The sequence below is a fragment of the Eptatretus burgeri genome, chromosome 7 (genome assembly GCF_056783735.1).
Source record: "Eptatretus burgeri isolate ZD-2024b chromosome 7, Ebu_testis_v1, whole genome shotgun sequence".
NCBI lineage: Eukaryota > Metazoa > Chordata > Myxini > Myxiniformes > Myxinidae > Eptatretus > Eptatretus burgeri.
This window is the reverse complement of record NC_140967.1, coordinates 52,959,954-52,987,061: the sequence shown is the minus strand read 5'-3', so window position 1 is coordinate 52,987,061 and position 27,108 is coordinate 52,959,954. Positions and strand designations below refer to the sequence as shown.

At 41.6% G+C, this 27,108-nt stretch overlaps 1 protein-coding gene and 1 long non-coding RNA gene across 5 annotated transcripts in view; one reads left to right on the top strand and one right to left on the bottom strand.

The window, feature by feature from the left end:
• Positions 1-27,108, bottom strand: part of RAB3GAP2 (RAB3 GTPase activating non-catalytic protein subunit 2) — a 232,069-nt gene that overhangs the window by 80,869 nt on the left and 124,092 nt on the right. For all 4 annotated transcript variants that reach the window (XR_015060109.1, XR_015060110.1, XM_085888493.1 and 1 more), the window contains exons 15-22: positions 18,933-19,076; positions 17,882-17,964; positions 17,648-17,712; positions 11,277-11,367; positions 8,626-8,738; positions 8,005-8,224; positions 1,370-1,467; positions 898-1,006 (exon numbers count right to left, since the gene is read on the bottom strand). Coding sequence is in view for 2 of the 4 variants with exons in the window: in XM_085888493.1 (XP_085744619.1) it covers positions 898-1,006; positions 1,370-1,467; positions 8,005-8,224; positions 8,626-8,738; positions 11,277-11,367; positions 17,648-17,712; positions 17,882-17,964; positions 18,933-19,076 (923 nt within the window). In the remaining 2 variants the exon portion in view is untranslated. The remainder of the gene's footprint in view (positions 1-897; positions 1,007-1,369; positions 1,468-8,004; positions 8,225-8,625; positions 8,739-11,276; positions 11,368-17,647; positions 17,713-17,881; positions 17,965-18,932; positions 19,077-27,108) is intronic.
• Positions 21,376-22,849, top strand: LOC147023264 (uncharacterized). The gene is made up of 4 exons (XR_015060113.1): positions 21,376-21,837; positions 21,932-22,090; positions 22,350-22,407; positions 22,697-22,849. It is a non-coding gene; the product is annotated as an uncharacterized LOC147023264 (long non-coding RNA).

Genomic DNA, 27,108 nt, shown 5'->3' with positions numbered 1-27,108 from the left:
AGTTTAAGCCCCGTTGGCTGCTGAATTAACACTAGGGGGTTGACTCAGCCTGTCATCCTTCCGAGGTCGGCGAAATGAGTACCAGTGTACTGGTCCCGGTGTATGCCCTGGTAAGAATAGGTGTACCATATCTGTGTGTCAAAAGAGGCGACCAGGGTTGGCGTCAGGAAGGGTATCCGGCCATAAAAAAAACATTGCCTCAAGAAAAAGCTAACCAATGGATGTAAAAACGGTCATTTTTTGTATCATTATTGAATATTTCAGTTATTATTGTTTTGTTTCTTTGCAGGTTTAAAAAAAAAAAATTGCAAGTAATTGTGCTTTTTCACAGTGGGGGTGGGGGTAAGGTGTTCTATGAACCCTCTTGTTTGAAGGAGTTCTTCAGGTCGGTATTGACCAAGATGGATTTTCATCAAGTACAATTGGCTATCATCTGCACACTCATAAGATTAAGTGAAATTGGTTGCAGATGTAATAGGCATGATGCAGTAAATAGCTCACCAAGCCAGAGGATACACAAATTTCCTGTTAGATACTTTAAATAATGATGCATTTGCTACAACACATTCATCTGTTGCAGATTTAAACTGGGCCTTCATTTGATGGAGAGACAACATATCAAGGAAAGATTAGAAAGTAACAGGATTTGGGTTCATGAGCAATTTTGTCATGATAATTTAACTGATTCACATGATTTCATATACAATATATATATATATATATATATATATATATATATATATATATATATATATATATATATATATATATATATATATATATATATATATATATATATATATATGACATACATCCATACAACAAATATTTACTCAAAGCATTGGAAGATTTTTTTGAGAAAAGTACAATGATGATGACAAAATGCTTCTCACCAACCTTGCATTTTGCTCAGCAATGACAAAAAATGGAAAAGTTGGCAGGTGGTCATGGATGGGTTTTCAAGGATGTCTTCTTCCCTGGAAAGCCATATGTGCAAAAGTAAGACCTGCAATGACAAAATGCTTTTTATAACAAAAAGTCAATACTTCATTCAATGAAGTTTGGTAGATTAAATAGATCACTGTAAATTATCAGATGAAATAATTTCCAACTGTGTCTGTGTGCATCATCAGTTATTCCACCATTGGAATGAACTTCCTCTGAAGCCAGAAACAATTAAATCTATTTTTAAAAGGTTTGAAGCAACTCGGTGCCAGTCACCATTATGTGCTAGTCCACCAGTAGATATCGTACTGTAAAGTTTACGAGGCAGTTTTGGATCATCCTTATTTGTGAAATGGAGTTAACCAACAAGTCGATTTAATTGACTGAGACTGCAGAGCTATTCGGAAAGTTGAGAGCATCCTACCACCAGCTGTTGAGGGTCACATTTCGACGTCTCTAAAGCACTGCAAGTTTCAGGAACCGAGACATCTCCACACAGTCCACGCCAGAAGAGAAAGTGACCTGCAAAGAAACACAATAAAACAACAACCAAAAAACTGCTCATGTTCCTTTATAATAATGCAAGTATAAATTAAAAACTTATGATGGATAAAAGTTGGCCTGGCCTTCTGATTAAAATCACAACTACGCTTGTGTGCACATTACAGAAACGGTATTTATAACACTGTTGAAGGGATAAATCCAGTTTGGAGATGTGATTGTTCCAGCAGATTGGAAGCTTTCATTTGCTTCAGTGTTTAATTCTTTAAGGTGTGAATGTAACCAGAACACATCATTCTTAAGAGCCACATTTCGTCTTTCATACAAACTGCAGTTTATCACCTTGCGCATGCGAAGCGAAAAGCGGGGTTAAGCAATTGGTTCATGCGTGTCAGTATGTCTGATCAGATTATGATCGGGGAACAACTTATTTAAATCGAACGTTATATTTTTAACACGAATCGGAACACGAAATGGAAGACAAGTTTGCCGTTTTACTGCATTTTGACTCTGAATTCATCCCGATTGCACATGTGAAGAAAGTAGTGAGCATTACATTTATTTATTTATTTTTACTCTGTCTGCCTGCCTGCCTGCCTGGCAGTCAAACAAAATTGAAAATCATTCCAAATAGAAAACTTGTGATTTTTAAGGACGTCATAAGACATATATAACAGGCACGTATTAATGTAATGTGTTAGATTGGGTGATACAATAGCCACTGGGGAAAACGGCAGCAAAACCAAGAATGAATGCCTTTAAACGTCTTTAAACCATTAAAAAATTGAATTATACACAAGGAAGATTGTCAAACACAAATCGCCTTCACAATACTTCTAAGAACCATGCTATATATCGATATACAGTATAGCATGAGAGGGCATGGCATGTGTATTGGAGTGAAGAAGTCACCAATGTGGCAATGTAACCATGCTGATTGATGCTGCGTTCCATCGTGATCAATAAAGCCTCCATCTCCTAAATTGCGACTCAACATTGCCTTATTATAAGGGTGGCTGGTGTATAAAAGCGCTTCAGCAGTGCTAAATTTCCATGTTTTTTTTTCTTTTTTCTTAACGATCTTTAAAATTATTATTTTATTAAAATTGAAGTACAGGAGAGGGCCTTGCCATTCATGGGTTTCCCCTCGCCGATTCCCTCTACGGCAATTCATTTATTGGGGAATGGTTTTCAGATTACGGTCAATGCACTTGAATAATCGCGGGTTGGTGAACTATTTTCCACCTTTATTCACCTTATTAACATGGGCCATCAACACAATAACTCCCTCAAACTCTTCAACATCATCTCCATCAACTCGTCTTTATCGGTGCCATCATCAACATCGCCATCACATTATTGCATCAAGTTTATCATCATTATTATTAAAGGTACGTTTCATGATCTTAATAACTCAAGAAAATAAACTTTCTTTTATGTTCTTAATACAGGAAAATAAGCCTGGTGTTCGCTTAACAGTCAAGATGGCTGGCTTAAGATGTTAGGGTCTTAAATTTGAGCCCCTGCCATGCCGTTAAATAACAACAGGTGTGTTGACCCAGCCTGTCATCCTTCCGAGGTCAACAAAATGAGTACCGGATTACTGGAAACAGGGGGCACTGCATCAGCGGCATAGCCTTGCTCCCAGCAATGATGCAACCAGCATACAAAATAATAATAAAGGAAAATAATACTATATTTTATGTTCTTAATAACTCCTTTATTCATGAAAATAAATAGCATAAAAACAATGCACAAATATGTTAATCAAAGGTGCAGTTTGGATAAATTTTAAAGTTGAAGTCCCTATCCACATTTTCCCCATTATCCCGTAAGTTTGCGCATCAAGGATTTATGCTCTCGGGATTCTCAAGAACATAACCCCCACACATGGCAAGACCCTCATGTCTGTACTTGAACACTGCATGGAGTATCATGTTCCATGAACTCTAGTTATAGACTTCCTTGGCAGACAATTATCACAATAATGGGCAGCTATTTAAATTTAAACAGAATTGATATTTTCACTGATGATAAATTACCAAATCATTCACAGTTTCACTCGCTCTATTTGTTGTTTCCCTTTTTGCCATCTTGATTTTCAGCACATGTATTAAAGCCACCACTCATCAAGACAAAGAGCATCAAAAATAAATTAATCTACATAAATTACTCTGCCTTTCATCAACAAAATCCTTCATCAAATTTGAACCACCTATGTGTCAGTTTTGCCATTGATATTGTATTTGAAGCATTGAAATGATGAGATATAGTGCCAATGATGTGGCTATGGCACAAAGCTTCAACAAAGAAGAGATTCAACCTCTTGATACATTTATAACTAGTAGTAATGGCCGGCGTTACTCAGGCTAGCAATAAAGCCTGGCGCTGCCCGGGCTTTCTTACAAATTTCCTGAATAGCTGTTAGCGGTTAGGGGTTAGCGGTTAGGGTTAGCGGTTAGGGTTAGGGTTGCAGTTAGGGTTAGGGGTTAGGGTTAGCGGTTTGGGTTAGCGGTTTGGGTTAGCGGTTTGGGTTAGCGGTTTGGGTTAGCGGTTTGGGTTAGCGGTTTGGGTTAGCGGTTTGGGTTAGCGGTTTGGGTTAGCGGTTTGGGTTAGCGGTTTGGGTTAGCGGTTTGGGTTAGCGGTTTGGGTTAGCGGTTTGGGTTAGCGGTTTGGGTTAGCGGTTTGGGTTAGCGGTTTGGGTTAGCGGTTTGGGTTAGCGGTTTGGGTTAGCGGTTTGGGTTAGCGGTTTGGGTTAGCGGTTTGGGTTAGCGGTTTGGGTTAGCGGTTTGGGTTAGCGGTTTGGGTTAGCGGTTTGGGTTAGCGGTTTGGGTTAGCGGTTTGGGTTAGCGGTTTGGGTTAGCGGTTTGGGTTAGGGTTAGGGTTAGGGTTAGGGTTAGGGTTAGCTGTTAGGGTTAGGGTCAGCTGTTAGGGTTAGGGTAGCTAACCCTAACCCTAACACTAACCCAAACCCTAACCCTAACAGCTTGGCGTAGCGGAGGTAAACAGCGCCCGGGGCAAAGTGGAAATTTGCGTCCCCTGTTGGCCTTAAACTTGAGTGGATTTGAATGGAAAATCCCATAAGGGATATCGATTTATCGATTTTTTCGAATATTGGAAGTGTTATGGAAAAAATTTATAGCCAATGACCTAAGTTGGACCAAAAGCCATAATCGTACCGAATTTGAATGGAATCCGTTGGAGTTTGTGAAAAATGCATCAAAACGAATTTTGAGGGGCCTCTTAAAGGCCCGGTCACACCTTGACGTTTTAGCCAGCGATGGCAACGTGTTAAAATTTATGTAAAACGCTGGCTTACGTTGAACTTTTGATGGTTTTTTTTAAAGATTCGGACGTATTCATAGCGACTTGGTCTTATGTATAACGCATTGGTAACTACGAAGAACGTTTCGTTGTGTTATAGATAACTTATACCAACGAATGCTGAACCTGTTGTCGGCCTACACAACCGATGCCCAACGATAGTCTAACTCAGGCATAGCGTGTTGCACGCATCGCTGACGATGTCGTGACGTAGCCTATTAAAAGGCTGACGCACAACGATTCAAATCATAACTGCCATAGAAATGGAAGGGTCAAAATCGCGGTCACACCTTGGCGATCTTGCCAGCGTATGCCGACGTAACAAAAAGTGTGTCTAAAACGTTGGGGCACGTCGAATACGGTATGGGTAAGTTTGGTATGCGCGAGTAGAACGCTAAATACGCTATCATAAGTCGTAGTAAGTAGAGTACGTCAAGAAATTTTGAACATGTTCAAAATTTTACGACATACTCGGCGTATGACACACGTTCGCATGCGATGAGGATAAGTTTTACACACGATATGTGGACGCTTACACACGTCCACAAAGGCTACTTATAAGCTACTCATAAGTCGAAACACGTCGCGGTAATGTCTTTTTTACGCGAAACTTATTTCTAACTTATGTTTGACGTGCTTTGAACCAATTCTTTATGTAGTCCCAACACACATCGACGTATGTAGACGTATTCCAATGACGTCTTCCGGTCGACAAAAAAAAAAAAATGAATGTGTTTCTAGCTTACAACTGCCATATAAAGACGTGTTCCCAGCGGTTTTGGGAATTGGTATATAAAAATGGTGTTCATAAAAGGGGAACCCAACAGTGTTTTCGAGTTCCTTTTTGAGTCGATGTCCATGTCAGCAGTAACAGTATCAGTATCAGTATTAGTATCAGTAGTAGTTTGTTCATGTTGGCAGTAGTAGGTGGGTGTGAGGGGGAGGGTGTGGGTTATGATGGATCGTCCTTGCGTCCGTGTGTCCACGGGTAGGTTCATAGACTGCCACTCAACGATTTAAATGGCTGCATCTCCACTATTGAAAGTAGACGCTTGCGCTCAACAATTTGAATTTTTTTACACTCAACGACTTTTAAACGGTACCACTCAGCTAGTTTCATTGTTTACAATGAACGATTTAAATTGCTGTCACTCGCCTTTTTTTTTTTTTTTTTTTTTTTTGACGCTGGGGTTTTGAAATTTGAAGCGTTTCTTCTGAACGTCTTAAAATGCTCAAACTCGACTATTTTAAATAGACGCTGCCGATGGACAATTGTAATCATAGCCAAGCTCGACATCGAAGTGTGAACATCCTCGTCATGCCGAAGAAAAGTTTGAAGAATGCTGCAAATAAGTGTCCTGGCCGTGGCCGTGGTTGCTGACGCAAGGACGATCCATTATACCGACGTCTTTCAGCCTATGAGTAACTTAAAAGTAATGTCTGTCGACGTGTGGCAATGATCGCGTAACGTGCCAACAACACGTTAATCATAGGTTAGAAATAAGTTTCAGGTACGCTAAACATTACCTCGGCGTGTCTCAACTTATGATTAACTTACAAGTAGCATGTGTTGACGTCTGTCAACGATCGCAGACCGTGCCTACAACTTGTGGCCAGCGTAGCGGAACGTGTGAGTCATACGCATACGTCGTGAAATTTCAAGCATGAAAAAATTTGAGGACAACCGAAAAGTACAACGACGTATGGCAACGTACTACGACGTATGCCAGCGTGCTCTCAATGTTATCAAAACTTACCCATAACGTATTCAACGTGTGCCAGCGTTTTAGAAAAAAAATTCAAAAATCGGCATACTTTGGCTAAAACGTCAAGGTGTGACCGGGCCTTAAGGAAGACAATAATATCATTAGTATATGTGCGAAATCTTGTTTCATTTCATGCAGTAACAAAAATCTGATGGTGGAACAAAGAAAGGGGCGTGCCAAAATATTAATATAGATGATGCAGAATAAAAAGGCACATATAATCGACCAATAAGTTTTTGCAATTCCTCCTACACTTCTCCACACTTGAAACACTTCAGAGCTTGGTATCATCCTTTCTGAGAGGAAAATTAAAGTGGATTTAGGCAGGTGTTCTGCTGAAGATGCATTCATACAGGCCTTCAACTTAGAGATGGTAGGATCAAGTAACTACAAAAAAAAAAAACATTTTTGCTTTAACATTGGACAACGTGCCTGGTATTGGCTTAATGGTTATGGTGGTGGGCTTGGGATCTGAAGGTTCAAATCACGCTCGGCCATTGAATTAATACCACGTGGGGTGGACTCAGCCTGTCATCCTTCCGAGGTCGACAAAATGAGTACCAGCTTGCTGAGATTATTGAGCCATTTGAGTATCCTGCGTCAGTGTGGTGACCTGTACAGGATTGTGCCCAATAACCCAGGAGACTGCTTCGGCAGCACTGACACTCTGTGCAGAGTCTGGTCCCAATGTATGGATGGATTGGCCGATCACCATAAATTGACTTGCAACAGAGTCAGGAATACAGATGTCAACAGCGCGATGGCATAAATGATTTGAGGAATCAGTACCAAATGTCATTATCGAGGAAATGCAACTGAAGGCCATCCTACTCAATGACAATGTTGCACCACTTCCAAATCACAATGTATGTGACTGGTTCGAGTCCTTAGAGACTGGGATATTTTGCCTTACTTAGCATACCTATAATCAAATAGAGGTCAATGTGACTTCTATTTATTTTACAAATTGAAAAAAAAACAAAAAAAAAACTGAGAGAATGTGCAAGAGCATCTGGACAAGCTGGTGGTGAAGCCAATTCACATCTGCTAAAGTGGTTAACACAGTCACATCCACTGTGTTAAACACACTTCAGAAAAAGTCTTCTGTGCTGGAATTATGAAAGCTAGTTAAATGCTGGACAAAGTGTATGAAAGAGCATGGATAGTGTGTGTAGAATAATATGACATGAATCAATGTTGACAGTGATGTTAAATTTATGCTGGTAGTTGAGAAAACAAAACTTTGAGAATGACCTTCAATATATATATATATATATATATATATATATATATATATATATATATATATATATATATATATATATATATATATATATATATATATATATATATATATATATATATCTTTTCTGATCAAAGTTTGATCAACACTAAGCTTCAGTGATTTATAACAAAAGACAAATTGCAAATGTATCCCATTCGTCAGTTAGTGTTCAGCAAAACAAACCAAGTTTAAGTGCCTGAAGTTCATCAACTTTTCGTACTCGCATCCCATTCTGGTCATATTCCAGGCACCACAGCAGAAGGCTGACAGGTGGTGGATTTGCAGTGACTTGGAGTGGTTCAGTTGTCGAGTCTGTATTTATGAGGATTTGATGGTAGGTCTCCAGAACAGAAAGTGTGGCATTAAGTGCATCCTCTTCGAGGCCCAACAAGGTAGCCAGCTCCTGACAAAGATCAAGAGTAATTAAACTTCTCATCATTGGCACATGCAGAGCATGTAACCATTTGTTGTGAAGGCTAAATAAGCAGGAATTGCAAAATAAAAATATCATTTCTTTCTTTAACTAGGGAGGCATCAGAAGATAAAATTCACATCTTGCCAGCAAAATTAATGGATCAAAATTATTCACCCAAACCTTAGACCTTCATATAATTATCGGTTGCAGTCAACATTGATAAAATGACCAAAGCAAGAAACTGTTTGCAATGATGGCTTCACTAATTTTAACAAGCAACAAAATGCATTTTAAAAGAATGATAGGAAAGAGATCCTGAGCTTTGAATCCAACACCATCCACAATGAAAAAGAAAAATCGAACAATATCCATTTACTGTTTACAATTACCATTTGTTGTTGCTTTGATGTGGTGCCAAGCTGAGTCAATGTGGTATACAAGTTCAGCAAAACCTTCTGACTTTGGCAATATTGCAGCAGATTTTCATCAATACATGGAGGATCTGTCATGGGGCACAACCATGGCAATGAAATTGACAAACATGCACGACAAAGTCAAATAGGAATATCAATAATAAAGAGAGAGAATCTCAAAATGCAAAACGCATCCACGTCCACTTTGAACTCGACCGAAACGTGACAAAAACGAGTTTAAAAAAATACCCCCCGAGCGGGAGTGCCGGTCATCTCTGCCAGAGGTCGAAAGTAACTGTGCCAGACTGGAATAGGGGCAGTTCATAAAGTACGTACGCTCTACTTCCGGGTTTCAAAACCACTCACCCCCCTCTGTATGCATGCTAGTGACCACCCACCAACCCCCCTCTGTATGCAGGCTCATGACCACCCACCCCCCTCTGCATGCAGGCAAGTTCAAGGTGGCTGGACTTGGTATTCCAACGCTGGCGGTGTGGCAAAGGAGATTGACCATGTCCTCATTGACGGTCGTTGGAGGATGATCCAGAACTGCAGGGTCTACCGGAGTGCTCAGTTCCTCAATACTGACCACAGGCTTGTTGTAGCAACTCTAAAGCTGCACCTTAAATCCTGGAGAATGGTACCATCCCAGCCGAGGCTGGATGTTGCCAAGCTCAGGGATGAGAGAGTAGCTGAGGAGTTTGCGAACAGGCTGAGTGGACACTTGGGGGATCTGGGTGCTTTGGGGGGTCCTGAAGAGTTGTGGAGCGCCTTCAAGACCACCGTCCTTGATGTTGCCGGTGGATGCCTTGGAGCTCACCGCAGGGCAAAGAAGAATTTTGTCTCTCAAGGGACACTGGATACCATTGGCCAGAGTCGCAGGGCCAGGCTGAATGGCAGAGCTGAGCTGTTCAGGGAGCTGAGGCGTAAAACTGTACGTGCACTGAGGGTGGACAAGGAGGCCTATGTGCGAGGAATCTGTGAGGGGGTAGAGCATCACCTGTGGACAGGTGATTCTCGTCCCGCTTACAGGGGAATTCGCGCATTACGTTCATCCAAGCCCATCCCTCGGAGCACTGCAGTTCGAGCAGAGAGTGGTAGGCTCTTGACAGAGGAGTCTGAAGTGAAGGCCCGCTGGGCCGGTTACTTTGAGCGGTTGTACCAGGCTGATCCCCCAACTGTCGAGTTGGACGTCAAGGGTGTTACAATCCCTGTTGCTGACCCTCGAATCAACTGTGGTCCACCTACGCTTGTGGAAACACAGGCTTTCGGTGACATCTTGGATGCTGCTGTCCTGTCTGTGTCTGTTTGTGGTGAGGATGTTGAGGTCGTGGAGAGATTCACTTACGTTGGCAGTGATATTCATGTCTCTGCTGGCTGTGAGTCAGAGGTCAATAGACGTCTGGGTCGGGCCTGGGGAGTCATGGATTCACTGGATCATGGGGTGTGGCGCTGCCGGTACCTGTGCGGGAGGACGAAAGTCTGAGTCTTCGGGTCCTTGGTACTTCCAGTCTTGCTCTATGGGTGCGAGACTTGGACTCTGACCAAGGATCTGAGACGGAGACTTAATTCCTTTGGTACCAGGTCTCTTCGGAGAATCCTTGGCTATCGCTGGTCGGATTTTGTGTCCAACGAGCGGTTGCTGAGAGAGACTCGGATGAGATTTGTTACCTGCATAGTCCGTGAGCGTCAGTTGCGGCTGTATGGACATGTGGCTCGTTTTCCTGACTCTGATCCTGCTTACCAGATTCTCTCAGCGAGGGAGTCTCATGAGTGGAGGAGGCCAGTGGGTCGACCACGTGCCTCATGGTTGCAACAGGTTGACCATCATCTCAAGGAGATGGGGATGGGCCTGGCATCTGCCTGGGGGATGGCCAGACGGAGGCCCCTGGAGTACCGGTGGAAAGTGGACGCAGCGACGTGCTGTTCTGGCACATGCTCCCATACCTGACCTGACCTGGACATGAACACTGAAGCTCAATGGTAAATAGATTAACGTAGAAACACACTTCTAGCCACTCCGACTTTGCCCTTTCACATTTCAACCCAATTTTTAATTATTTTCTCCATATTCTCCAAACAAGTGTTGATTGAAAATTTGATGACAAAAGCTCAAATGGAAAAAAAGGTCATGGCCTGTATAGACAGATAGACAGACAGAGAGAGAGACACACATGCACAATTGCAAAACCCTGTCTCCCGCTGCACAGGAGAGGGGTGCGAGGGGGTGGGGGAGCTGATGATAAGTGATAATGATACCAAGTGATAATTCGATTTATTTTATACAATGTGAAAGATCCAAGGAGGAGCTTATACATATATTACAAGAAGGATAAAGGCATTACTATTGCCATTAATAAACTGTATTCGGAGCAGGAACGTTATGTGCCGATTATTGCAATAATAAACACATTTGACTGGCATCACTGATAATTTGATGAATTTACCCTAAAAGTATGATATCATTGAAATAACCCAAACTTTTGCACAGTCCAGAACTATACATTTTCAAACATAACTCTTGGAGAGCACCAACTTAAACCATTTCTGAAACCAGACCAAGGCCAGTCATCTGAAATGAGGTGACGTTGTGGTGCTTAAACTGCAGAAATGCCACAATTGCTCACCTGAAGCATGCAGATTGTCCAGTAGCACATTCAAGATCGCCAGCAGGAGATGCACAGGCAGATGGTTGGAGTTGAGAACATTTTCGACACCCTAAACAAAAAGAGTGCACAACACATATAAATAACTTGCTCCCATACCCCACTGGAGGGTATCTATTACGGCACAACTCATGGTGTGAGCATTTCTCATAATGAATGCGAGACATTGTTTCTTATACTCCACAGAATGTTGCTAAAAATGAAAATATACCCTGAACAGATCATTAATCCATCACATGATGCTGTCATTCCAGCCCTCAGTCTGGGCAGGAATATATAATTTGGCTTGGAAACCAACACACAGACTTACTACTTTTGAAAGATGCTGTGGAATCTGTAACATCCATAACCTAAATTCAGAGAGGGTAGTCTGTTTACATTCCCATTTGAAGGACAGCATGCTCCTAAATGTGATGAGCCATAATGACCACACCTGTATGTATGGTGTAATCTCATTTGACCCATACAACAACTACAACAACAACCACAACAACAAACGTTTTACAGCTGTTTTCCACATTCTTCAGGTTGGTCAAATGATGAGAATCCATGTGGATCTATCCATTGCATCGGTTTTAGGCACCCCAAACATTCCATATCCTTCTTGACAGTTTCAACCCACACATAGCAGCAGGAAAGCTACTTGATAGTGATTCGGTTCACTCTTTAGTAATCCTAAAGGGGTGCAATGCATGCCTTTATGCACCTGCAAAATAATGAATTAAATGAAAAACTCCACCTTTTGGATATCCACATGGCTTTCTTCCATCTACCATGGTCTTTACTACTTTCTTGACTGCATCCGCTTCTGATCATAAGCAAGTTATTTATATGTATTGTGCACTCTTTTTGTTTAGGGCATAGAAAATGTTCTCAATTCCAACTATGGTCTATATTACTTTCTTGACTGCATCCGCTTCTGATCATCATTGCACATGACTATACCAAGCAAATCTTCTCTTCCGAAGTTCTTCTTCAATTGAAATGATCTTTCATCTCTTCCTGATTTCTGAGCTCATAATTCTTTCTTTCAGAGACAAACCATTCATCCATCATAGCATTCTCATCTTTGTTCTTTCAATTATTTTTACTTATTTTATCCGCATGGGTCAGGAACTATGAACCAGAATAGCACTAAGTTCCTTGACTTTGCAAGAAGTCATGGACTCAGGGTGGCTGGTTCATGGTTTCAGCGCCCACAAGCTCATCGCTGGACTTGGTATTCCAACGCTGGCGGTGTGGCAAAGGAGATTGACCATGTCCTCATTGACGGTCGTTGGAGGATGATCCAGAACTGCAGGGTCTACCGGAGTGCTCAGTTCCTCAATACTGACCACAGGCTTGTGGTAGCAACTCTAAAGCTGCACCTTAAATCCTGGAGAATGGTACCATCCCAGCCTAGGCTGGATGTTGGCAAGCTCGGGGATGAGAGTGTAGCTGAGGAGTTTGCGAACAGGCTGAGTGAACACTTGGGGGGTCTGGGTGCTTTGGGGGGTCCTGAAGAGTTGTGGAGTGCCTTCAAGACCACCGTCCTTGATGTTGCTGGTGGATGTCTTGGAACTCACCACAGGGCAAAGAAGAATTTTGTCTCTCAAGGGACACTGGATACCATTGACCAGAGTCACAGGGCCAGGCTGAATGGCAGAGCTGAGCTGTTCAGGGAGCTGAGGTGTAAAACTGTACGTGCACTGAGGGTGGACAAGGAGGCCTATGTGCGAGGAATCTGTGAGGGGGTAGAGCATCACCTGTGGACAGGTGATTCTCGTCCCGCTTACAGGGGAATTCGCACATTGCGTTCATCCAAGCCCATCCCTCGGAGCACTGCAGTAAGAGCAGAGAGTGCTGGCTCTTGACAGAGGAGTCTGAAGTGAAGGCTCGCTGGGCCGGTTATTTTGAGCGGTTGTACCAGGCTCATCCCCCAGCTGTCGAGTTGGACGTCAAGGGTGTTACAATCCCTGTTGCTGACCCTCGAATCAACTGTGGTCCACCTTCGCTTGACGAAACACGGGCTGCGGTGAACCATTTGAAACGGGGCAAAGCTCCAGGGATCTGTGGCATCCATGCTGAACTTCTCAAGGCTGGTGGAAATGCTGCACTCGTGTCGTTGCATACAGTTTTGTGCTCTGCCTGGAACACAGGCATCATCCCAACTGATTGGAAGAGGGGCCTTGTTGTTCCTCTCTGGAAAGGGAAGGGTGATCGCCAAGACTGCAACAACTACTGAGGGGTGACGCTGCTCTCAGTGCCGGTCAAGGTCTTTGCTCGGATAATTCTTGATAGGGTTCGCCACCATCTGCTTGAGCACCAGCGTCCAGAGCAGTCAGGCTTTACACCAAAGAGGTCAACAATTGATGGTATCCTTGCTCTTTGGGTCCTCACCAAACGCAGACAAGAGTTTTGGCAGTGGCTGCTTGCAGCCTACGTCGATCTCTGTGAAGCGTTCAATTCAGTGAATCGGGATGCCCTTTGAAGGATTCCTGGTCTTCATGGGGTGACACCAAAACTGATCGATCTAATGTCTGAACGATACTCTGGCATTGTTAGTGCTGCGAGATGTGGTGGTACCATGTCTGACTTATTTCCAGTTGTTGCTGGAGTTCATCAGGGATGTGTACTGGCCCCCACACTTTTCAGCACTTGTATGGACTGGATTCTAGGGAGGATGTCTGAGAGATCAAGCTGCGGTGCATCGTTTGGGAACGTCAAGATCTCTGACCTTGATTTCGCAGATGATGCAGCCATCTTTGCGGAGACTTTAGATATCTTTTTGGGTCCCTCGAGGTGCTGAATGAGGAATCTGAGCCGCTGGGATTTCGGGTTTCCTGGGTCAAAACTAAGATCCAGGCTTTCAATGACATCTTGGATGCCAATGTCCTGTATGTGCCCGTTTGTGGTGAGGATGTCGAGGTCATGGAGAGATTCACTTCCCTTGGCAGTGATATTCATGTCTCTGCTGGCTGTGAGTCAGAGATCAATAGATGTCTGGGTCGGGCGTGGGGAGTCATGGGTTTACTGGTAATGGTGTGTGGCACTGCCGGTACCTGTGCGGGAGGACAAAAGTCCGAGTCTTCAGGTCCTTGGTGCTTCCAAGTCTTGCTCTATGGATGTGAGACTTGGACTCTGACCAAGGATTTGAGACGGAGACTGAATTCCTTTGGTACCAGGTCTCTTCGGAGAATCCTTGGCTATCATTGGTCGGACTTTGTGTCCACCGAGCGGTTGCTGAGAGAAACTCAAATGAGATTTGTTACCTGCATAGTCCGTGAGCGTCAGCTGTGGCTGTATGGACATGTGGCTCGTTTTACTGACGCTGATCCTGCTCACCAGATTCTCTCAGCGAGGGAGTCTCGTGAGTGGAGGAGGCCAATGAGCCGACTCAGTTCCTCGTGGTTGCAGCAGGTTGATCGGTATCTCAAGGACATTGGGATGGGCCAGGCATCTGCCTGGGGGATGGCCAGACGGAGGCCCCTGGAATACCGACGGAAAGTGGACGCAGCGACACGCTTCTCTGGCGCATGCTCCCATACCTGACCTGACTTGACAAGGAAGAATCGATTCAATTTTGGTGAAGGTCCTAATCCGGATCCGGTTCCGGATCTGATTTTTTTTTAAAAAAGTGATTCTTCACCATTGAGAGATCGGGCTAAACTAATATATAGCACGATATCTCAAATTGTTGTGGACGGATTAGGACGAAACTTGGTGGATAGGTTGGGTGCGTGGCAAGAACGAATCGCTTTGATTTTGGTGAAGATCCGAATTGAGATCTGGATACGAGAATTATTTAATTCTCCAAGTGATTATTCACCATTGACGTTCGTGCCAAATACGATATTGTACTGTATGGCATGATATTTCAAAAATGCATTGGGCCTGATATGTTCTCGTGGATCAGGCATTACGTGGCGGAGGTACGCGCTCCACTGAGTGCCCTTCTCTTCAGGTTACAATTGTGGGTCAAGTCAGGCCAGCTGTCAAACCAATTGGTTGAAGGAGAGTTATGCCTAAGTCACATTTGCTCTACGGCGAGGATACGGTGGCCGTACGCCCTCTGAATTGACAGAAACGTGCGGCGGCCGCAGAGTTTCTGCGGTGGCCTCAGGGTGGCCCTACGCCGTTTGGCTATATTTTACAGGTCGTAAGGTCGCCGTGGAATTACAACGTGGAGTTATAACTTTTTTCATTTCTACGGTCGCCATAGAAATTTGACAAGCCGAAAACAAAAACTGGTTAAAAAAAAAAATTTAACCCATTCGTTACCGTCCGTCTGGCCACACGTTCGCCTTGGGGCCCCCTGCGGTCACCTTGCGGGCACCTTGCGTCTGCCTTGAAAATTCTATGGCCGCCGCAGGGCCCCTTTAAGGTCACCGTGCGACATCAAATCAAAGACCGTACGGCAACCCCACGTTTTCGGTCTCCACAATTTCTAAGACCTTGGCCGAAGTCACATTTGCTCTACGGCGAGGATACGGCGGCCGTACGCCCTCTGAATTGACAGAAACGTGCGGCGGCCACAGAGTTTCTGCGGTGGCCTCAGGGTGGCCCTACGCTGTTTGGCTATATTTTACAGGTCGTAAGGTCGCCGTGGAATTATAACCCGGAGTTATAACTTTTTTCATTTCTACGTTCGCCATAGCAATTCGACAAGCCGAAAAAAAAAACTGGTTAAAAAAAAAAAAATTAACCCATTCGTCACCGTCCGTCTGGCCGTACGTTCGCCTTAGGGCCCCCCTGCGATCGCTTTTCGGGCACCTTGCGTCTGCCTTGAAAATTCTATGGCCGCCGCAGGTACGCCCTAAGGTCACCGTGCGACATCAAATCAAAGACCGTACGGCACCCCCACGTTTTCGGTCTCCACATTTTATAAATACGCCGTGCGGCTACCCGATAAATAAAAACATATGTGACTGCTCCATTGTGTGACCATGGAAATACTGCGGCCACCGTATAATTGCTCGTTGCCATAGATTTTGGAGACTCCACGGCCGCCGTGGCAAATGCGGCTTAGGCCTTACCCATGGACAGATGAACAAGTGTAATATATAGATAATAATTGTTTATTTTCTTTGTCATTAAACATAATCTCAGCATGCTTAATTTTCAGGGGGTTGAGGCTCGCAGTGCTAAGACACGAGCTATTTTGCTGTCCTTTAAGCTCATGTACCTGGTGTCCCATTGAAGTGTCCTATCATAGCACAAATTGGACACTGTGGAGTCTTTAATGTCCACCAACTGCCAGCAGATGGGAATCCTATTTAATATCCATTCGAGGGACGGCAAACACATACATGATTAATAACCCTGCCTGTGAAACAGCAGGATGACAGTCTATAGCTGGGTCATGATTCAAACCCAGACTAGACAGCTTAGAGGCGATTGTGCGTACCCCCTGGCCATCGTGCCAGCCTATCAGTATTATCAATATCTCTACTAATCAATTTCAGTGTGCCTCCTCCCTAACTACAAAGCCATGAAACCTAGTGGCTCCAAACTTTGCATGCATACGAAGAGAACTCCAAGGGAGTGCTCCAGGTATTGCATTCCTGTAACACCAAAATCACTTATATACAGTATATTTTTGTGGCTGAGGATAAAATGTGTGATGTTGTGTTTGTAATCCTGGAAGGTCTTCCAGGAGCTTTGGCTTAATTACGCAGAGGATGTGATAAAGATTCGAAGACATGGCTTTGATCATTTTATTAATTTGTTCTAAAAACCTAAAAAAGTAACCTTATTGCCATCCAAGTGGTGATTCAATCGCCAAAATATCTTTGCAGCTCAATATACATAATGTGTATGGTATGAAGTTGTTGTTTTTTTTGTGTAGTTAGGGGAAACAGCTGTATTGGGATAAAGTTGTGTCCCTTGGTTGGTGGGAAGGTAGAGATGACAGAGGCTTGATGGGCCAAAGTGGCCTCCTCCTGTGGTTGGGTTTCCTCATGCATTTACTTTTGCATACTCAGATCTGAGAAATGTCATTTTTTTGGTTTAACTCGAAGTGAAAGCAGACTTGAATACGAACCTGCCATTAGATAGTTATTTGGTGAAACAAAGGTGACAGGTTCCATATGCACTCACTTGTTGCTAGCACATGCAGAGGATCATTTTCTTGCTCACGAGGATCATCATTCATACATTTTGTTGCTCAACCTGTATGGCTCAACACTGCAGTTCAATGGACACTCAAGCTGGCATACGCAAGCACACACAAAAACTGAAGTGTGTGCACGCACACACACAAGCAGACTCTAAACTTTTCATGCTTCAAACAAAATATATTTTCACTTATTTTATTAGAAAGGTTGAAAAACTATAATATTGTGGTATCTTACCTGTTTTTTAAAAAGTGGATGCTTGATATCCAACAGGAGCTGCTGTAGTTCCTTTCCATTCGCTTCTGTATTGTTATGGAAAACATGTTGCTAATGAGACGTGCAGACAGCAAAGATACATGTGGATTACTCTTCCATGACATGGATAAAAGAAGAGGCAAAAATGAAAAAGACTTTCATTCAATAGTGTGAGATAAATTTAAAAGTAATTCAAGGATGAAAACATTTACAAACCCAAAGAAAAGTCCTCCACTTTCAGTAAGCTTCTTAGCCTTTTGAGAAGATGCAGATCTTTTGTCTGCTCACTCTTCTTGTCACTGCAATATGAGGTAGAAATCAAGTGATTATGAAGATCAACTTATAGAATGGGAAACAGCATTTGCTCGATCATTTCAAATCAATATACTGTAGTTTCAGAGTTGGAAAACTGCACCCCCACCCCCAAAATAGTGCAATTTCATTTATATTTCACAAGCACCTTGATCACACTGACTGGAGTATTTTCTCTTAAGCACAGGTAAGTTTTGACAGTTGCAGAAACAGCAAATACTTTATTTGACAGCCAGAATAAGCTGTTATTGCTCTTCAAATAAGTTTCACATTTAAAACTTTTTTTCCACCTTCCATAGTCTTATTCCTTGCTAATGTCGCACCAGAGGTCCAGCTAACACAGACGTTTTGTACCGGAAGTCTTTAGATCAATGATCCAAACCTGTCAGATTGCAACATCAGGTTGTATAGGGTTGTAACAGGCTGTTTGAAAAAAGGAAATACAACATCAGCAGCAATGACGGATTCCATTACTTTGCTTATATTTGTTGTGTCAAAGCAACTTCTGACAGGGTTTTGGCTGAACTTTATGCTTCGCCATTACCTCCGCTTCCCATAAGCGCTACTTCTATTCAATAATAGATCATGAAAACTACTTAAAACCATAAGAAATGGACTGCAGCTGCACATATCTGCAAATCTGGAAAGCAATAAGCAGCTTCAGAGCAATCTTAACTCAAAACGAGCAGCAATTTTGAGGAAAGTTAACTTCCCCTCCCATGCCCCCCCCCCCCAATTAAAAAAAAAGACTTGGGGAACAGCGGACAGGTATCTCCCACTCTGAATCGGTGAAGTCAGGAAACCCCACACCACCCACCAACTCTTCCCCCCCAACACCCCAAGATTACACAACCACCTTGCTCTCTTTACCCTGAGGAGGAGGACGAGGAGGAGAAGAAACCAGCCAGGTATATTATTTAAAATATGTGAGGCATGGAAGTCATCATGCAAACACCTTAAGGCCAGATGGAACGGTACATTGATGGTTCGCATTTTGCACGACGATGGCTCCACAAGACAGCATTGGTAGGTACGAGGCAGCCAACCTTGACAGGTGATGTTGTTCAGGCCAAGAATCCTATAGCCAGCATACAACAATCTAGGAGAAAAAAACGAAAGTTGCTTGCATTAAGAAGATGTGGTCACAGAGAAAACTAAAAGGGCACTCGGTAGAGTGCATACCTCCACCACGTCATGCCTGATCCAGGAGAAAATATCGGGTCCAATACATTTTTGAAATATCATGCTATACAGAACATATATCGTTTTTGACAACACCTCTCAATGGTGAAGAATCACTTTAAGAATTAAATAATTTTCATATCCAGATCCGAATTGAGATGTTCACCAAAACCTAATCAATTAGTCTTTCATACACCCAACCAGTCCACCAAGTTTCGTCCGAATTCATCCACAACTTTTTGAGATATCGTGCTCTATATTGGTTTAGTACAATCTCTCAATGGTGAAGAATCACTTGAAAAATTATCAGACCTGGATCCAGATTTGGATCTTCACCAAAAATCTAATCAATTCTTCCTTGTCACACACCCAATGTGTCCACCAAGTTTCATCCGAATCCGTCCACGGCATTTTGAGATATCATGCTATATATAGTTTTGGCCCGATCTCTCAATGGTGAAGAATCACTGAAAAAACAAAATCGAGTATCCGGATCCGGATCATCACCAAAACATCGAATCAGTCCGTCCCCATCACACACCCAACATGTCCACATAATTTCATCCGGATCTGTCCACAACTTTTTTAGATATCCTGCGCAAACAAAGACAAACAGACCAAAAGGGGTGAACCTCCTTCACCTTTGGTGACGGAGGTAAAAATTGTTTGCAAATTAGTTAATATTGCTACAGTAACTAAGGCTCAGTGTGGAGCTTTTACAAATACAGTAGGACCCCGACATTTGTGGGTGATACGTTCCTTAAAAATGCCGTGAATGTTGAATCCGGGAATGTTGGGGCATTGTTTCAATGGAAAAAAAGGGGGATAGGTTCCCGTCGGTTGGTGATTCATAAGGAGAAATTTTTAAAGGTTACAAAGACAAATGCACATTATAACAGTTTCATTAAAAATGGTTACAGATTAAAAAAAGTAACCCAGCAGTAGCAGATACTGTTTCAAATTCTTATTCCATATATGACATAACTTTTGATGTGATGATGATGATGAGTTGGAATTAAGTGCACTCCTCTGAAGAGGATGCAGGTGATGGTGCTGATGAGTCGTGCACCTAAGGGGATGCAGGTGCCTGGAAGTGGTTTATGCGTGGGAGACTATTTATGTGTGACTGGAGGTTTTTTATACATGCGTAGAGCGCTTTATGCACAGCTGGTGGTAGATGGTTTATGTGCCCACAAAAAGGCCAATAGTTGAAGCATATGGGCCGTGGAAGTAGAAACAGGTCACACTTTATAAACCGTGAATACGCGGGGTCCGCGAATGTGGAATTCACAAATGTCGGGGTTTCACAGTAATTACATGAAGGACAGTAGGGAAAGAATACTGGTTCTGGCTCACTTTTCCCCATGTAAATGAATGGGGGATTTTCAGCCATGAAATTTTTCTTTTTTTCCCCTGAAAAAATAAATCCCCTTTTTAGCCCAAGGTATATTTATTTGTCTCCCCTTTTAACCTGGAGCCTGGTGTTGGCTTAGTGGTTAGGGTGGCGGCTTGGGATCCCAGGGTCCTGAGTTCAAATCCCGTTGGCTGCTGAATTAACACCAGGGGGTTGACTCAGCCTGCCATCCTTCCGAGGTCGGCGAAATGAGTGCCAGTGTACTGGTCCCGGTGTATGCCCCGGTTAGAATAGGTGTACCATATCCCTGTGTGTCGTAAGAGGCGACCAGGGTTGGTGTCAGGAAGGGCATCCGGCCATAAAACATTGCCTCAAGAAAAAGCCAAACCCCTGCACAGCAGGGAAAAATGGCTGTAAAAACAGTCATTTTTTTATTTCCCCTTTTAACCTAGGGGCTCTCTATTCAAATAGCCCATACAACAAGATAAAGATTTGTTAAAGGTGATTCTAAAGAAATATCTGAAACGCCTAAGCCCCGGGGCACTCTCTATTCAAATAACCCATACAACAAGATAAAGATTTGTTAAAGGTGATTCGAAAGAAATATCTGAAACGTCTAAGCCTCGGGGCACTCTTTATCAAATAACCAATGCATATTGTTTAGCTCACTCATTGAACCTATAAACATTTGTTCATTCTCAAATTCCTTCAATAGTTTAATTTTCTTTGCACAATAATCCCCATCTAAAATATTGAAAAACAAAACATTTGAATCTTTATATTTTTTAAGATACCCCTTTTGTGCCATTACGAAATGATAAACTTCTCTTAATGATCTCATCTGGCCACCGCCTGAGTTGCAAATCATTTTTGTACATAAACCATGCCATAAAAAAAGTTTTGTTTCAAATGTTTTCAGTTCATGCCGTGAAAATGAGGAAGTGTTTTTTTTTGACACGGCCGTGCTGTGTGAATGAGGAAGTGGTTTTGGACTGTCATGCTGTGAAAAAATAGGAACTATTCTGTGAGACAAGGTCTCGTGTTTATATTTTATCTCAGAACACGAACTGAAAACATTTGAATCAAAACTTTTATGGCGTGGTTTATGTACAAAAATGATTTGCAACTCGGGCGGTGGCCAGATGAGATCATTAAGAGAAGCTTGTCATTTCCTGTGCCCACACCCAATGATTAAGCAATCTCCTCATCGTTGCTTTATAAGCGGTTCGCCAGACAAAGTTTCTGCCAGACGGGATTTTCATTTTTACAACTGAGGCATGGACGATCTTTCTTCCGATGAAGCCAACAGCCCACTACAGAGTTGGTAAGTTTGTGTATGCTTTTCTCTTTGAACGATGAAGCAAATGATTATTAATTAAATCATGATAATTCTGATATATATATTTTTTCCCTGACAGGGCATTGGAAGAAATTGAGTTTACATATCACGACGTGGTTCATGAAATTAATACTCTTATTGAAGAGATCAATGATTTTAGAAGAGAATTGAAAGACATTTACAATGAGTGGCATGAAGTCTTATCACGTCCTCTCATCTCGAAGGAATTAAACCAATGGTGAGACACGTGTGTGTGTGCCTCTCTCTCTGTCTGTCTTTCTACCTACCTCTCTCTGCTCTTATTGAAGAGGCCAATGATTTATAATGACTGGTCTCTGATCTCGAATGAATTAAACCAATGGTGAGGCACGTGTGTGTGTGTCTATGTGTGTGTGTATGTGTGTGTGTGTGCGTGTGTGTGTGTGTGTGTGTGTGTGTGTTGCTTTCCCTGTCTGTCTCTTCATCTATACCCTTGACTTATTATTTTTTTTTTTCAGCACTATCGCACAACATCAGCTGTTGAAGCAATCTTGTACAAGACATGATTTTCTGGAGGTAAATATTTCTGAATTATTATTAATATCACTCATACAACACATGATTTTCTGGAGGTAAATATTTCTGAATTATTATTAATATCACTCTCTCTTTAGAATGTCGCCTTATGTTGGTTGCATCATTAGTTTGGACGTGGTTTTGTCAGTACACTGGAATTCATTTTATTGACCTTGAAAGGATGGCAGGCTCCTGGTGTGTTAATTCAGTGGTCAACGAGGCTTATTCATATTACCATGTAATTATCTTTATAGAACCTAATTATTATCCACTTTTTGTTTCAAAACAGAATATGGTGTCTGAGTTTCGAAATCACAAGACATCTGAAGAAGATTGCTGGGCAAGATTATACATTCTCGCAAATGAATATTTAATATTTTCAATATTAATAAATTTTATTTGTTTTGTTTACAATTACTTGATTCTGAATTACAAGAAAAGAATAAAAGAGATGTAAAGGGGGGGGGGTTGGGGGGGGGGGGGGGTAGGTGCGCTCCCCCAATGACCCATCACCCCTCATCCCATCCCTCCCCTCCCCATGTGTGTGTGTGGGGAAGGGTGGGGGTGGGAGGAGGGGGGTGGTGGGTAAAAGGTGGGGGCGCACGGGGGGGATGAGGGGGTGGGGCTTGTGTGGGCGGGGCCTGTGTGGGCGGGGCTTCGGTGGGGGCTTGTGTGGGTGGGGTGTGTGTGGGAGGGGCTTGTGTGGGCGGGGTGTGTGTGGGTGGGGCTTGTGTGGGTGGGGCTTGTGTGGGCGGGGTTTATGTGCGTGGAGCTTGTGTGGGAGGGGTTTATGTGGACAGGGTTTATGTGTGTGGAGCTTGTGTAGGCAGGGCTTATGTGGGAGGGGTTTATGTGGGCAGGGTTTATATGGGCAGGGGTTTATGTGGGTGGAGCTTGTGTGGGAGGGGTGAATGTGGATGAGGCTTATGTGGATGAGGTTTGTGTGGATAAATGGATGGGTGGAGAGATGGGGGGATGGGTGGATGAGTGGAGCTTGTGTGGATGGGTGGATAATTTTTTAATTAAATAAACATGTTGTGTGTGTGGGGAACTAATTAACTAATCACTAATTATGTGAATATGATGAATATGGGTGGAGCTTGTGTGGGGTTTGTGTGTGTGGAGCTTGTTTGGAGTTTTTGTGTGGAGCTTGTGTGGAGCTTGTGTGGGGTTTGTGTGGGGTTTGTGTGGGGTTTGTGTGGGCGGGGCTTCGGTGGGAGGGGCGTGTGTGGGCGGAGTCAAAAAGGGGCGGAGTCAAAAAATTTCAATTTATTGGAGCTTGTGGGGGGGGGGGGGGTGTGGTGGGGTTTGTGTGGGGTTTGTGTGGGGTTTGTGTGGGCGGGGCTTGTGTGGGCGGGGGCTTGTGTGGGTGGAGCCAAAAAGGGGCGGAGTCAAAAAATTTCAATTTATCTTTGTCTTTTGTAATTCCTGTGAATAAAATGAACCTAAAATCTCTTCCCCTTCCAAATCATATATCTTATAAGTCCAAGGAACCGTATCTATTACATCAACAATTTTAAAAAGCTCGTTGGTCCATCTTTTCGTATAACCTTTTTCAAAATGAGATTTCCACCTATATATTCTTACGATATCACCAACTTTGAACTTAGGTTTTCTGACATTAATCTCTTTTTCATATTTTAATTTTGTAAATGTTTCTGATGGTTTCATATTTGTTGCCGTGTGAATCGTGTCATTATACTTATCCACAATATCCTGAATAAAAGATGACCATTGTTGTGAACCGAGTTGTGTGAATTTTTTATATAGTCTCTCTTTTAAGGTACGATTAAAACGTTCAACAACAACTGCCTTCCCTTCATTAAAGGTACTGTATAAAGTAATAGTTATTTTTTAGAAAATTCATAAATGTCTTGTTATAAAACTCTCTACCCTCATCAGTCCACAATTTTTTAGGTTTTCTCTTACTTTTATTAAATATCTGTTGAAAAGCTAACATAAGAGTATTACCTGTTTTGTTTTTTAAAGGGACAACCCACACATATCTACTCCTCAAATCAATAACGGTTAAAGCATACTTGTACCCCTTATCATTATTGAGTTCAATCAAATCAGCAGACCAGATATAATCTACTTCCTTGGAATAAACTTTCCTTCTCTGAAACTTTGTGAATATTGGTTTATGTAATTCATCAGCTAATTGCTCTTCAATCTTAATGACATCATTAGAGCTTACAAGTTTTTTGAATTTCCAAGTCCAAGTTTCAATTTAGCACTGATCATCTTCTTCACAATGAACCGATCAACTTTTTCTCTCAAGGTTGGATTTTGTATCAGAGACAAATTATACAACATTTCTCTATCGGCTTCATGCTTTTCTTCCAACGTTGTGGTATTCCCATAATCAATATCGTGTCTCATGCACACTTCATCAACTCTATTGATAGGCTTACTCCAGGATTTAGGATTGTCTGCCTCATCTAATCTTTTATCCAAGTTTGTGCCTGGACCACAGAAAGAATACCCTGGAAGATGTAATTCCCCTGGTATTCCAGTAGTTGTAAATTTACTTCCTGATAAAAACTTTTGTATATCTCCTCCTAGTTTGTGTTGGGAGATAAATTGATTTTTTTGAACCACACACCGAACATATACCTTTTTGTATAACCCTGTTATTTTTACTTTTAATATATGAAATATTTTTAGTATTAGTTTTCTTTTTACATTTGAGACAATAACTCATTTATTTATGAGAAAAATTCCTGCAGAGTGCAAAAACCTTTTTAGTTTCCAACATGCACATTTGAATCTTAATTTTTAAAACATAAAGAATCCTTAGAAATGCCTTCACTCTCTCCCCCATTTATTTAAGAAAAAAAAAATGAAAAACTTGAATTAAAATACATGTCTTCTCGATGTCAATAGTCTTGTCGAAAGTATTGTAAATAGACTTATCAATTCTTTGTTTTCCTCCTCGGTGGGTTGAGTTATTTTCTGTAATACCCCTATTCTTTTTTGAATCTCACTGGTTTCCATATTTTGATATTTATTCCTCCACTCTCTTTCCTCCCTCTCCTCCCTCTCTCTCTTCTCTCTTTCCTCCCTCTCTCTCTTCTCCCTTTCATCCCTCTCTCTCTTCTCTCTTTCCTCCTTCTCTTTCTTCTCCCTCTCCTCCTTCTAGCTCTTCTCCTTTTCCTACTCTTCCCTCTCTTCTTCAACTCCTTCCTCTTCCCTGTCTTCTTCAACTCCTTCCTCATCCCTTACTATCCTTGTTTCGCTTACACCCCATAGAATATTATACATATATTCATCAGGATTTCTTGTTATTCCTGTATTCAAAATAATTTTTTTTACAACAGGAAACCAATAAAATTTCTTTTGAATTTCTAAAAGAGCCTTACCTTTTCTTAACTTTATAATTTTTTCATTATTTAACATTCTAATTAAATCTAAAGTTGTCGGTTTATCAACATCAGCATAATGCCAATCTTTTATTGAAAATACCTCATTCTTATGTTGTAGAACATATTTATTAAAATACCGAATACCCTTTTCTTGAAGGTATGCTTGAACACAGAAATGATAATTTTCTTGAAGCCTTCTTGCTGTCATTTATGTATTAGAAATATATGTTAGAATAATATTATGGCACGAAACACCTCCCCATCTTCCCATAGTTAAATCATTTTGTATTTCCTTACTTATTATATATAATCCTGTTTTTTCTGTTTTCATGAGATAAACAAGGGCAAAACCATTATTATATTTACCCTTATTAAATTCTTTTATTTGTTGTTTACTAATCGTAGCCCCACAAAACTCATTCTCGATACCAAGTGGATAATATTCTTCCTTACGAGACTGATTTAATTGTTCCAGGTCTTCGAGGTTAATTTTAAATGACCAATTATACCCTAAATCATTCATATCATACCCCCATTGTTCTATTCTCATACAAACGATACGCCCTTCTTTATAAAAATTTATTTTAATTCGAACTGTGAATTCTGTATGACCTGGAGATAATATCAACACTTCTGTATCTTTGGAATACACAGCCGTTTTATTTAAGTATATATATTGTGATAAATCACTTAATCTCACCAAGTCATTCGCTTCAGTTGGGGTTGGATAATTTTTTAATTTATAAGCATTTTTCATGTTAATATTTTTGGTTATATTATATTTATGTCGTTCAGCCTGTGCCTTTGTGTAATAATTTGATAAATCAATATCCAGTTCTTGAGATACACCAAAGATAGAACCATCTTTACCAACATAAGTCATTTATATTAGATTAAAAATAATATCATAAATTTTTTTATTTTTGTTGAGTTGAAATAACACATATAGGCATAATTGACCACAACACTTGGAATTTAATTCTTGGACTTGAAATGTTTGATAAACACCATTCTGTAAGAATTTTATGACTTCAACAGGTGGCGGAAGACCAAAACTATCAAAATAATATTTGTCTTGACTATTAAAAATACAAAGCCAATGAGAACCGTTCCCATTATTATCTTAAGTTCATAATAATATTCTTTGTATGTTTCGGCACATTTGTTAATTCATCTCTCATACAAATAACCACATTATGAATTTTTAATTTCTTACAATATTTGACAAGTTGTAAATTTGATGTTGTATTCTTTCCAAATTCTTTCAACCACTCATCAATGCTCATTTATTTATTAGAAAGATATAATCCATTACCTCTTTTCGTTAATTTTACAC